Source organism: Anoplopoma fimbria, chromosome 8 (assembly GCF_027596085.1).
Source record: "Anoplopoma fimbria isolate UVic2021 breed Golden Eagle Sablefish chromosome 8, Afim_UVic_2022, whole genome shotgun sequence".
Lineage (NCBI taxonomy): Eukaryota > Metazoa > Chordata > Actinopteri > Perciformes > Anoplopomatidae > Anoplopoma > Anoplopoma fimbria.
This window is the reverse complement of record NC_072456.1, coordinates 359,855-372,354: the sequence shown is the minus strand read 5'-3', so window position 1 is coordinate 372,354 and position 12,500 is coordinate 359,855. Positions and strand designations below refer to the sequence as shown.

Genomic DNA, 12,500 nt, shown 5'->3' with positions numbered 1-12,500 from the left:
GGTTTCAAAAAACACACAGCCTTGCACCCTGCAGAGACTGAAAGGCAAAAGTCTCCTGAAACCAAAAATGATTTGCACACAAGATGGCCTCTATGTAGATTTCCCTGAAGACCCACTGCTAGGAATGATAAAGCCTGTCACAGTCTAAATTGCTCCAGGATTGGAAAACATAGAAACTGTGGATAAAAGCACAAGCGGGAAAAGCGTTGGAACCAAGACTCCCACTTCACTGCACTCTCATGTATGATGAACAACAACAACATACAGATTATGAGGAATGTTTGGTGGAGTTGTTAACTAAGAAGACATACTACCTGGTCAGTCAAGACTTGGATAGCAGCTGCAGCAATAACCCTGCCATCTGAGCTTCGAGATTGTTTTCAGTTTGCTACCACAAGTACCACATGAACTTTGGTCAAAACATTAGACAGATGTAGGAAAGATAAAATCAGTACACCCAATACACATAAGGGTTAATCCAGGGGCAAGGTTGCCATACATAAGACAGTACCACCTATCACAGCGTGCTGTGGAAGGCATCAGGCCTGTAATTCAGGGTCTGACAGGAGCAGAAGTGTTAGTTAAAAGTAAAGGTCCCTGTAACACTCCAATTTTTCCTCTCATAAAGCCACACTCTAATGATCATCGTCTGGTTCATGACCTGAGAGCTGTCAATGCTGTCGTTGATGCCCAGAAACCCATTGTTCCGGCCCTCCACACACAGCTCGCCAATATTCCACCTGATGCAGGGTGGTACACAGTTATTGATCCATGTTCAGCCTTTTTCAGTGTGCCACTGCATCCAACAACATCTGCATTTACGTATAAAGGCCAGCAGTACAAATACACCTGCTTTACGCAGGGTAATGTCGAAAGTCTATCAATTTTCAACAGAGTACTGGCTCAGGACTTGCAAAACTCGGTTCCAAATACTGTAATTCAGTACGCGGATGACATTTTGGTCAGCAGTCCTACAAAAGAACAGTGTGAACAGGACTCCATTGCTGTACTTACAGCTCTAGCCAAAGGAAGGCATAAGGTCAGCAAAGACAAACCTCAATTCTGTTGGACAGAGTTTGAGTATCTTGGGTGGAAAATAAGCAAAGACAAGAGGCTAATTGTCCCCTCCCAATTAGAGACCAGAACCAAAGCAACCAGGCTTTCTTAGAGCAGACGGCACCCCTGTAACACATGCGGAAGCTGTTGCTGCGTTATTAGACGCTATGTGTCATCATTAAGTGTCCAGACCGTCAGAAAACTGACACGTTAATTTCTTTAAAGGCAACAACTTAGCAGATGAGCAAAACTATAGCGGCAAAAACTATAGGCCCACTTTCGATAGCCAAAGATTGTGTACCTTTTACAACCCTGTCTTCCCTATTAATGGCACAGGACAAAGCTTACCCGCATGAAAAGACAATATGGATGAAGAGTGGAGCTATTAATTGAAGATACTTAGCAGTATTTTGGGAGCAGGACCACACCTCTACAATGCCCCTCCGGCATTCCTATGAATACCTACCTCTCCCACTCGTCGTGTTCCGCTCTCATATTCAACACCAGAACAGAGAACACGTAACATTGTTCGAGCACTTAAAAAAGTCGAATTTACTCACCTCTCTTCCAACATGGACTCCATCTCGCTTTCCCCTTCCGACAACGATCTGTTCGAAAGGGACCAAAACGAACCAGTCCAATTTCTCCCGGGCACGCCAACAAACCCAGCTACAACCCACCGGTATGCCCCCCAGCCCAGCGGGCAACCATCAACTTCCCCCTAGCTACAGCTAACCCTCCCTTTCGCCACACCAACACTCTCATGTCTCGCCCTGCTCCAGTCCCTACCAACCTATGCAAACAGATCATTGGTGGTAATTGCATAGACCTCGCCATTCTCATTTTGCTTTCCCTTCACCAACCGCCTGCCTACAGAAAACACCGGGATGTCAGCTCCCAGCTTTAATTCACAGCACTTACACCAGCAGGCTGTCGCTTACTTCACATCTGCTCCTACTGCGCAGGAGGCCACATCTGCCCAGCCTGTCCTCACAACCCCACTTCTCCTTATCTAGGTAAGCACCTTTCGACACCCATTAACATTCTAGCCCTAGCAGCAGCACTTAAAAACCAGCCCGATCTGGCTTTCGTCCAGTTCCTAATCAAGGGCTTCCACCTGGGACTACCCGCTCAACCGTACACCCCATTCAAATGCAAAAATCTCCAGTCAGCCTTAAACTAACCAGAGTCCGTCGTCTAACTCCTCACTAAGGAAGTGAAAGAAGGTTTCATGATCGGCCCATTGGCCCAACCTCCATTTCCTAACTACCGTATGAGCCCCATCAGCATCGCAACCAGTAAAATACTCAGGAAAGAAACGGATCATTATTGATCTCTTTGCAACCCACGGCAGGACCGTACCCAGTAAATAGCTTGACTCCGAGCGAAAATCTTCTCCCTTCACCACACCACCATTAGTCATGCCATAGCATTTATCAACCTTATCAGCCTCTTTAACTACTTTTCATAATTCGAGTGTCTTCATAGCTACTGCATTGATGGTTGCAGTTTATACCTGCCTATTTCAAGCCTTATTGCCGGCATCCAATGTATTATTAGATGGTACATTCCTCTTCAAGTTTGTTTGCTCAATTCAGCATTCAAATTACTGCTGGAAAGTTTGCTAAAGCTCTACCCAGTTATCGAAAGCAGACAGCCTTTTACTCTTTAGTGGCATATGATGCTGACAGAACCAGAGCAGGCATTTTCCCCTTTGATGCGCAGTTTGATTCTTTTTGCTATTAACCTTCTTTGCGCGTTCAGATGTGATGAATTGATATCATCGTCTAAATCCTTAAACCAAGTAGAGATATCACATTTTCGATCTGGCCTTTCATCTTAGGCATTATGAGCTACGTCTTAAACACACGGGAAGGCAGAGGTGCATGCTCTGTTTGTGGTTTGTGCAGACTCGCTTTTGCCTCTTTTAATTCAGGATTAAATACCTAGGTTAACTCCCTTACTTGTTCACTTCTCCTTATTTCGTACCCCAGGTAATCCTCCTTTGCCAAATCCTGGTTTAGCTATCAGCATTAGTCAGGGCATTCTTTATGAATAGGGGCTGCTTCTTCGGCCACAAACCAAGGCATCTCATCTACATCCTTGGGACAAATGGGACATTGGTTGTCCTCAGCCTTCACCTCCATTAACCATCGGCAAAGCCTTAAAATAAGGTCTGGTAAGTCATGCATATAACTGTTGGGGGTGTCACCTTCAGGCTGTCTCTAGCAATATTGGCATGTCATTTAATTTGTCCTATAGCATGGGATAACAATATCTTAGAAAGGCCTAATGTGCCTTATATTATCACTGAAGCTACACTCGCATTCTATCGTGTAAGCAGATATTCTCTCATTTACTGTATAATGCTTTGCTTCCTGTCTGTTCATTGAGTCAGACTATTCGCTGGTCTATCGTGTCCAGGTTCTCAATTTGCTGGTCTAACGAAGCCTTAAAATATCTGGTAAGGTATGCATATAACTGGTGGTGGTGTCATTTTGTGTATTGCCTTCTTTAATTTGTTTCACAGCAGGTGTAATATTTATCCCTGCTAGTGTTATTTATATATTAACTAATCTACTTCTGCATACTATACTCCTGGTGGATATTATCTGGTCTATTTGTAATGTATAATGTTCAGTAGACTGAGATGGGTAGCGGTATAAGTGTCTATGTTCCCTGTTCGCTTGTCCCATACACTGGTTCTCAAATCTCTCGGTCTACGTGACCGTTTTCTAATTTCCTGGTCTAACATGACCTGGTCCAAAGCGACCTTTTCTCATTTCCCTGATCTAACGTGATCATTTTCCATTCCACAGGTCTGTGTTACCTTTTCTCATTTCCCGGTCAGAGTTGACCCGGTCCCGAGGACCCAATTCTCATTTCCCGGTCGGAATTGACCCGGTCTAGATGGACCCAATTTCTCATTTCCTGGTCTAACATGACCTGGTCTAGAAGGACCGATTTTCTTCTAAATTCTGGTCAAACATCTCCTTTCCCCGTTCTCTGGGGACTCTCACGATATCTCTCTGGTCTACCTCTACCCCTATCCTGTCCTCTCCCTTGACCAAGCTGTCCTGTTCTGCGGTCTGACATGACCCTCACCTGTCCTGTGCTGCGGTCTGACATGACCCACAAGTGTCCTAAGCTGCGTTCTTACTTGAACCAAACCTATCCTGTTCTACGGTCTTACGAGACCCTCCCTATCCTTTCGTGCGGTCTGTCGAGACCCCCACTATCAATTCGGTGATCTGTTGAGATCCCATCAGACTTTACTGTGGTCTATCTAGACCAGCGTATCCTGTTCTGCAGTCTTTCAAGATCCCCCTGTCCTTGTCTGCGATCCGTCTAGACCCTGCCCCATCCTTTGCTATGGTTTTCTTGACCATTCTTAACGCGGGCATAACTTGAATTCCTGCAATCTGAGCCTAACCACTTTACCCGTAACCTTGCTCTCATGACTAATCTTCTGTTTCTGCATAGGAGTTCTGCGGCAGTAGGTAAAGTATTTATTTTATATATCTATATAAAATAATTCTCTTTTGGGGGATTGTGCTTAGCTGATCTCAGCGTTGGGCCCCTCTGATATATGGCTTGGCCATGGAGTCCAATAGCCAAAGACTTTGTACTATTCATTCTTATGCATGTGTAATAAATTATTGTTAAATTTTATTGCAGTCTCTCTCCTGATTGAAATGTCGTATGAAATAGCACGCTAACAATGAGGCTGAGCATACCATATCTCCTTAAAGGATCATTGCTGCTAGCAGATGTGTTATGGTTATGTGATCATGATGAACAAGGAAAAGTAGTATTGTAAACTTTTTATAATGACAATAACAGAATTAAGCCCTCCATCACTTGGTAGCAGCAGGACTGGGAGGAGTGTCGGCCAAGAATAGGCAAAAGATGACCAAGTCTATGTCTCAAGGAACCAAGAACCACATGGCACTCCTTCAGCACACCAAGGTATTTTAGATGGATGGATAGTTTCAGGGTGAATATTCTGAATATTTCCAATGATAGATGCACAGTATATTGCACTAAATAGCAAATGGATAAACTATCTATGGTACAACCAACAAAGATCCGTATACCCAGTTTGATGATTGTCGTAGGTACTAAGCTCCCACAGCTGATTCAAAACCACAGCCGACACTAAAAATCACAGTGCCATTCTCCTCCATGAGAAAATTTTAATGACCCATCAACAATACTCTATGAAAGGTTCAATCAGTTTGTATGAAATCCATTTAATATGCCTAGCCCTATACCTTAAACTCTTTTGTTGCCTTTAGAAATCGCCATGGCTAAAACCAGGTTCACTAAAATGGAATGGCAAACAAAATTTTATGTGCGATCCCATCTAAGGTTCAATCAGTTTTATAAGGGACCCAAGGCTATCATACCAGGCCTTTTGTTGCCTTTAAAACTGGCTGAAGGCCCGGGTTCAATTGGAATGGCAAACCTTGATCCCATCTCATCTCCTTGGAAAGGGACCCAACCATCCTATCTCATAGGACCCAAGGCTATGGGACAGGCCTGATTGTGCAGTTGTACTGGCTCAGGTGATTGCCATTGATTCAAGCAATGATAAGTAAAATGGTCAATTTTGAACAAAGACCTTACAGAGCCTCCAACTCATGGCACCAGAAGAGACCCTGTCCCTACCAACATGAGACTTCCCCATACGCCACATCAGAACCAAAGGAGCTTGACTGGATGATGCCGCAACCAGGACCTTCAGGCCATGCAGCACAGCCCCAGGGGTAGCCCATCACAGAAGTCCACCTACCACCAATGACCCCACCACGCTAAATCCCCATGTGCTTCAAGACAACAGACCAGCAACCCCATTCACCAAACAACACTTCTACTGGGTTTTTAAAAATAATGAGTCATCAGTCAGCTTTGGCTTCAATCTCAATGAACCAATAAGTAACCTCAGAAGAAGGACACTCCCACAACGATCTCACTCAGTGCAGAAAGCCACCACCTGCTGAAATCCCAAACTGCCCTGGCTCCTAAACAGAGATGCATGTATATTCGGAAATACCAAATGGATATAACAGAAACCAACAAAGGTTCATTAATTGGACCATAACAGCGATAGGGGCCATACTGGAGCAAAGAAAATGCAACCTCTTTAGTGGCCTTACAAAAACGATTTACACTAGACATTCTATTAGCTAAAGACCAAGGAATATGTAGTCATTTGGAGAGGAGTATTTTACCGTTATCAGTTATTTATAAATTAAATATTTATTAGACAAACTACATAACTAAACTACTAAACATAAAATAAATGACTAAATGATAAAATAAACAGAATAAAGGGAAATATTAAAGAATAGGATGAAAAGTACAATGAATATTGAACCACAACTAAATGAAAAGGATTGCATGTGACCAGGTAGAATCAGTGACTCATATCATTGACCGATAAATTAACTTCGCCGGTTGACTTTTTACATTAAATTTGGTTCAAATGATTTATGCACCAGTTTGAAAAGTACCAGGGAAGATTGTGAAGCACTTCTATATTAGTTTTAAGTTAAATATAATTTAGATCCTTTGGTCTAAGATATTTCTATCTAAGATTATTTTATAATGTGACTTAAATTTATTTGGCCTAGGAACAACAAGGCGTCAATATCCAGAGTCGACTTGTGTGGAAGACTGCTCGTCGAAAACTACTCTATTCTGCTTGAGAAAGAGGCAGTTCGATTGCACCCCTCCCATCTTAAAAGCTATTTTGATTCATTTGTTCCTTTACAGAATAAATACTAATTACTTATAAAGTTATTTTAATTCTTCCATATTTGAACTCGGTGCTATCTCATCTGAAAAATAATACCAAATAGTTTGATTTAAATCACTGAATATAACCGATCAATTAAAGACAGAATGAAATAACATTCATGGCACGAACAGAACTATGTAGATATACATGTATGAGTACTTATATGCGTAATAAATGCATGGATAACATTAATCCCAACATTTCAGCACCCATCAATGTTGAAGAAAAGAACATTCCTTCCCCCCTCTGTTGTCCTGTGCTGTGGTTGAGATAAGGTCATATGGCAGGAAACCAAAAAAATTGTAATAAGCTATCATGAGATTGGCTTTACATAACTTTTATAAACTCAGATGTTTTAATACAGATTATAAAATATATGAATATACCAGTGACAGTCACTGTGTTAGAGTAATGTAAAATAAAATGTGCATGACAATTGTCACATTTGGCTCCTTACCTGGGTAAACTATTCTGGTAATGCATCGATGGTCCTTCACTTTGGCTCAAATACTCGGTTGAAAACTCCTTTTTGCTGCTGTAGTTTCGCTTATTGATGCCCAGAGCAGCAGTTCTTAAATGAAATCCGGATATCCTCAGATAGGCAACACAATGCAATGAAAGCAGACTCGCCATGGTGCTATTAGCAGACTAAATACCTACAGAGTTGTTATTATTGATGTAAGCACACCGGCTGAAGCAAACGGACAAAGGCAAAATCTAAAGAGACACCTTTGTCACAGCGTTCACTTGAGGTGACTACGGGTGCTATTTATTGTGGGAAAGTGTCTCCTTTATTCCTTTCCTCGGCTCCTTTCCTCGATTCTTCAGGCCCACGGGGAAAGGCGAGGACAGAGGAGTTGAGGTCGTTGGCATTTAACAAAAGAGACATCCTTGCCTCAGAGCTGTTTGAAATGCCTCGGAGCTGTTTGAAAAGAGACGTCAGTTAAATGTGATGTTTGATCTCTGTCAGATAAGCACACCGGTTCTCATTACAACTCATATATTTATATTTAATTTAATTTACAACGTTGCATAAAGTGACAATAATGTACAGATGTCACACATTTATTCAATTCACCCACACATTAAAGGCGTTACATTTTATTGTGTAAAGAACTAAAAATGTTTGCGTGAAAAGTACGATGCAAATAGAGTGACACATATGATTGGGTGATATTTATTATACACACAAACACGTCTGTCTATGTATGTGACAATGCGAAGTGCGCCAAATTAATGCTGAATGCAATATAATGTTCTCATTGATATAATAATCTACCGTTAGCAGCTGTTTGTACTTTCTAACATGAAGTCACAATGATAGCTGTTGAATTGGATGTCACATAGACATGTTTGTGTTTGAACAAATCATATAATATATATCACTGCTTTTCTTGTATAGTACTTTTTATTCAAACATTTTTGGTGCTTTACAGGTGTGTGTGTGTGTGTGTGTGTGTGTGTGTGTGTGTGTGTGTGTGTGTGTGTGTGTGTGTGTGTGTGTGTGTGTGTGTGTGTGTGTGTGTGTGTGTCTCAAATATTGACTTGTCGGCCTTAAATATTCAGTAGGCTGTTGGACAGGTTTTGAAAGCAACACTATTCAAAGTAGCATGGCCCAAACTAAAGAGCCTTACATCTGTGTACACAATACCATCATTATGAGTGAAACTAATGTCATTTATCACATGTGAAAAACCGGGCTGTGCGCCATCCAATGTCTGCAATGTAGGAAACAATACAAGTAAAAGTGAACAACAAATAGTATGGCTTGCAGAATTGTTGATGTGTGTTATCTAGGCTAATAAAAGTAAGTTGAAGTGACTGGGGTAAAATGTGCGAAACAATGCTACTCCTATGGTCATTTAAATAAACCCTTCCAAATTTCGGGGGGGATAAACGTTACTTTTATAGTGTATAGTATTATGCAGTAGAAGTGTTTTTTGAGTAGACAGAAATATGAGGCTGTTCTTGTCTGTCTCTGTCCGAATTTTCACAGGAACTGGAGATCGTCATTGGAGACGAGTACATTTCATTCACAACTTCCAAAGTTGGCTCTTTGATCGACGTCAACCAGTCAAAGTGAGTAATTTATCCAGTAGTGGGAAAGTAGATGTTGCACGCTTACAATGAACTGTCCAAAGACACGTCTATCTTCGTTTTGCAACTCTTACAGTTCACTTTGTACAATATTTTTCTTCTTTTCACATCTAGTATGTAAAAATGTCTTTGACCATTGAAATAATAAAAATATGATTTAACTTAATTAGATATTTAAAGCTAATGATTTGAACCGGACTCACTGGTTTTAGCTCAGCAAGAAATATGAAATAACATGTTTCATGGCCCTATAAACACGGTATATTTGTCAGTGAAAAAGGGCCTAACCTTCAAAATTGCACTGTGTTCCAGGGACCCTGAAGGTCTACTACCTGGTGCAAGACCTGAAATGTCTTGTATTCGGACTCATCGGCCTACACTTCAAGATCAAACCAATCTAAATGTGGAATTTGCTTGTTTTAATTGATTTGACTAATGTTTTGCTTGTTGTACTACCGCATTTTGCTCTGAGAATTTTTATTTTAAATAAAGGGTCAGAAAAACGTTTTATTTCATTACAAGTGTCTTTTGCTGGTATCAACAACATGGCTTAACATTTATTGAGAATGTTATGGCATATGTTCTATATTAAATTCTAACGTATGCTTTTCAGTAAAATATTCATTCTAAATGGGAAGATTGTTTATGCAACACAAACATCAATGGAATAATAGAGCAAATGGGATTAAACTAGGTTTTATTTCAAAATATATATTCAAACACATCAACATGGCTTTAAATGCCAATTATGACAATTTTAACTGAAAGTATTACAGTGACAAACAGTAAATGTGCTGATGAATTGACATTTTGATAAGACACAGAAGCTGACTTCATATTTTAATCTGTATTGTAAAGATATTCTGCAAAGCCCTGCTGCATGAATAATATTTGAATCTGAATCTGAATATTTTCATCTTTTCATCAATAGGGTAACATTGCATATATACATAGTTAATCAATCAATCGTCACTGGCTAATATAATCATTTTTGATGAGAATCACTTGATTCTTAGGTGAGTGTCTTTCCTTCCAGGACACTGAAAATGTCCTCTAAGGACTTGTGGACACACTGCACGAATTCATGGACGTTGCGAGTCTGGAAGCTGGACACACTGCAAAAGATCCGGTCGTCAAAGACATTGTAGGCAACAGCAAACGTATCATGGTCATACGGGGCAAAGCCAAAAAACTTGATAACTTCACTGTTGAGGGTGCTGGTATTGATGATAGACTGGTTGAATGCAGTGTTTGCTGGTTCTGTGTAGAAGCTGTGCAGAAACTCGCTCTTTGAATTGGCCAGGTGTTGCAGGGCAAACAGGTGGCAGATAAACCCTTGTCCTAGTGAGAGAAATAAAAGAGGTGGTTAGTACAGAAGACCAAAAGTGTGTGTTTGTTTGTGTGTGTGTTTTGAGACCAGTTTTTCGCTCATTTTGTGCACTTAAGGTGCAAACCAGTCATCATCTTAGTAGAAAATATTAGAAGATATTTAGTGTAAACATTATTTCCTGTGTGTGTGTGTGTGTGTGTGTGTGTGTGTTTGTGCTTTGCTTTTTTTCCCATTTTCTGTTGGTGCAACCAATCAGATATTTTTCTCTGTGTGAGTGTTTGTGTGTGTGTGTTTTGAGACCAGTTTTGTCAGAAATCTTAAGGTGCAAACCAGTCATCATTTTAGTAGAAAATATTACAAGATATTTAGTGTAAACATTTTTTCCTGTTATATAAAACTACCAACAGGGAAGGAAAATCTTTCAGTGACATTGTCATGAATGAGAGTAATTTTTTTTAAATTATTATTCTTATTTATTTAAAAAACAAAAAACGAATTGTTATCCTTTAAATACATGTATAAATGTCTTTTACACACCCATAGCTGTTTCTTTGATGAGCTGCCGATGATAATTAGAGCATTCACTCAGCATGGTCTGTAGTTGTTTCACACTGTGTTGTCCTGGCTGGTAAACAAAGGCGTGTGAACATCGTTTTGTGTGTATGGTGGTTGGCCAGATCAATTCCATGCGGCCATGCCTGAATGCTGCAGTGCTACAGGGCTCACGTGTTGGGACTATCTGTCCATACTGCCTCAGGAAACCCATTTGAAGAGCCAGCTGTGCTATAGCATCTGGACTCAACTTGCTCTTCTTTAACTGTGCCTTGCCACCTTTCTTGAACTCCAAGAGATCAATGGTGAGTGTTGATACAATTGAGTCAAAGTTCTCCTTGGCTTTTTTGATGCCATTCTCCAGCTCACTGTCCAGGTGGAACTGCAGTCTGCGCACAGCAGAGGCTGAATCCACAGCAGCAGCAGCGGAGCCCGGGTGTACCAGCGGCTGCTCCGTCGTGTCTTTGAAGATTTCCTTTTGAAAGCTATGAATAGGTAAGCCGTCGACCCAGGAGTGCTCAAAATTGATGGCTGCCTGTCCATCTTTGGTCAGAATGACTGTGAAGGACTTATCCCACCACCGGTTACAGCCGTCGCCGTGCAGCATGTTGTGGGAGATGTGGATGTTGTCCCTCATGCTTTCATCGTCCAGACTGAGACAGAAAAGCGCACTGTCAACAATCCGTAAATCTTCTCCGTTTCCAGCAGCTATCAGCTTGTCCCTCAGTCCGGCCCACACATCCCTGTTCTCACTGGTCAGGACCCCGAGAGGAAAGGCAGCTGCTGGCGTTGGGTCGCACAAAATGAACTTCAAGTGGGACTGAATCTCAGCAGGCTTCACCAAATTCCCATCCCTGTCTACAATGTCAAACACATACATGTGGCCTTTCCTCATCACTAGGAGATGTCGCGCTTTCTCGGCTGTGAAGAGCTCATCTCTACCCCTCTTGGGGATCCGAGTTGAGTTGAAGAGGTGAAAGTACTGAGACATGTCCAGGGGTTGAGACAGAGAAGATGGGACTGAGCGGATGAAGCTTTCAAAGCAGTTTGTGTCACTCTTTGCCGGGTTGAGGTGGAAAACCTTTGGTTCCTGTAATCCAGTTTGCAGTGTTTTCATGAAGCGCACTGCTGAACACACCACATTGGTCGCCCGCACAAGCTGGTCATTGTACTCGGTCTTGGGGTCAGGATTAAGAACCAGGAAGGGGTTGGTCAGCATCAAAGACCTGCGTTCAGACAGAAACATGTCCATCCATGGCCCTGAGAGAAAATAAATAAGTTAAATAGATTCATCAGTGATGGTATGCATTTGAGATGCTCAAACAAGGGTCAAGTGTCAGAATGGCACACCCACCTGAGATGTAGCTTGTGTGTGTATTGTTGTTGTCCTGAGCTACCAGTTCCTCCTGCAGCTGTTTCCCCACACCGTTCTGGAAATCATGTGCAATTTTCTCTGTTGTTCTAAGGATTCACAGTTTAGATTGTTGCAGGGAAGATTCAAGTAGTTAGTATTGACCACAAAGTTTCAAATAATTGCATTATAAATGTTGATTCTCTTTTTAAAAACTTACCTGAACTGTTCATCATCCAACAGAGGCCTCTGGGCTGCTAAATACCTCCTGACAGTATCCTCCAGCTTTGGTATGGGTAGTCTAAACAATT

At 41.4% G+C, this 12,500-nt stretch overlaps 3 protein-coding genes across 3 annotated transcripts in view; all 3 read right to left on the bottom strand.

Annotated features, from left to right (window-relative positions):
- The window catches only part of LOC129094143 (carnitine O-palmitoyltransferase 2, mitochondrial-like), a 10,502-nt gene extending 3,010 nt beyond the window's left edge, over nt 1-7,492 (bottom strand). The window contains exon 1 of the mRNA XM_054602182.1: nt 7,317-7,492. Within this exon, the coding sequence (XP_054458157.1) occupies nt 7,317-7,492 (176 nt within the window). The remainder of the gene's footprint in view (nt 1-7,316) is intronic.
- A 2,476-nt stretch (nt 7,493-9,968) lies between these two features.
- Nucleotides 9,969-12,090, bottom strand: LOC129094607 (carnitine O-palmitoyltransferase 2, mitochondrial-like). The gene is made up of 2 exons (XM_054602850.1): nt 11,013-12,090; nt 9,969-10,297 (listed from the first exon to the last, which is right to left on the bottom strand). Exons 1-2 carry the CDS (start codon nt 12,088-12,090, stop codon nt 9,969-9,971), a joined length of 1,407 nt encoding a protein of 468 aa, XP_054458825.1.
- Nucleotides 12,091-12,405: 315 nt separating this feature from the next.
- The window catches only part of LOC129094142 (carnitine O-palmitoyltransferase 2, mitochondrial-like), a 10,655-nt gene continuing 10,560 nt past the window's right edge, over nt 12,406-12,500 (bottom strand). Inside the window, exon 6 of the mRNA XM_054602181.1 lies at nt 12,406-12,475. Within this exon, the coding sequence (XP_054458156.1) occupies nt 12,406-12,475 (70 nt within the window). The remainder of the gene's footprint in view (nt 12,476-12,500) is intronic.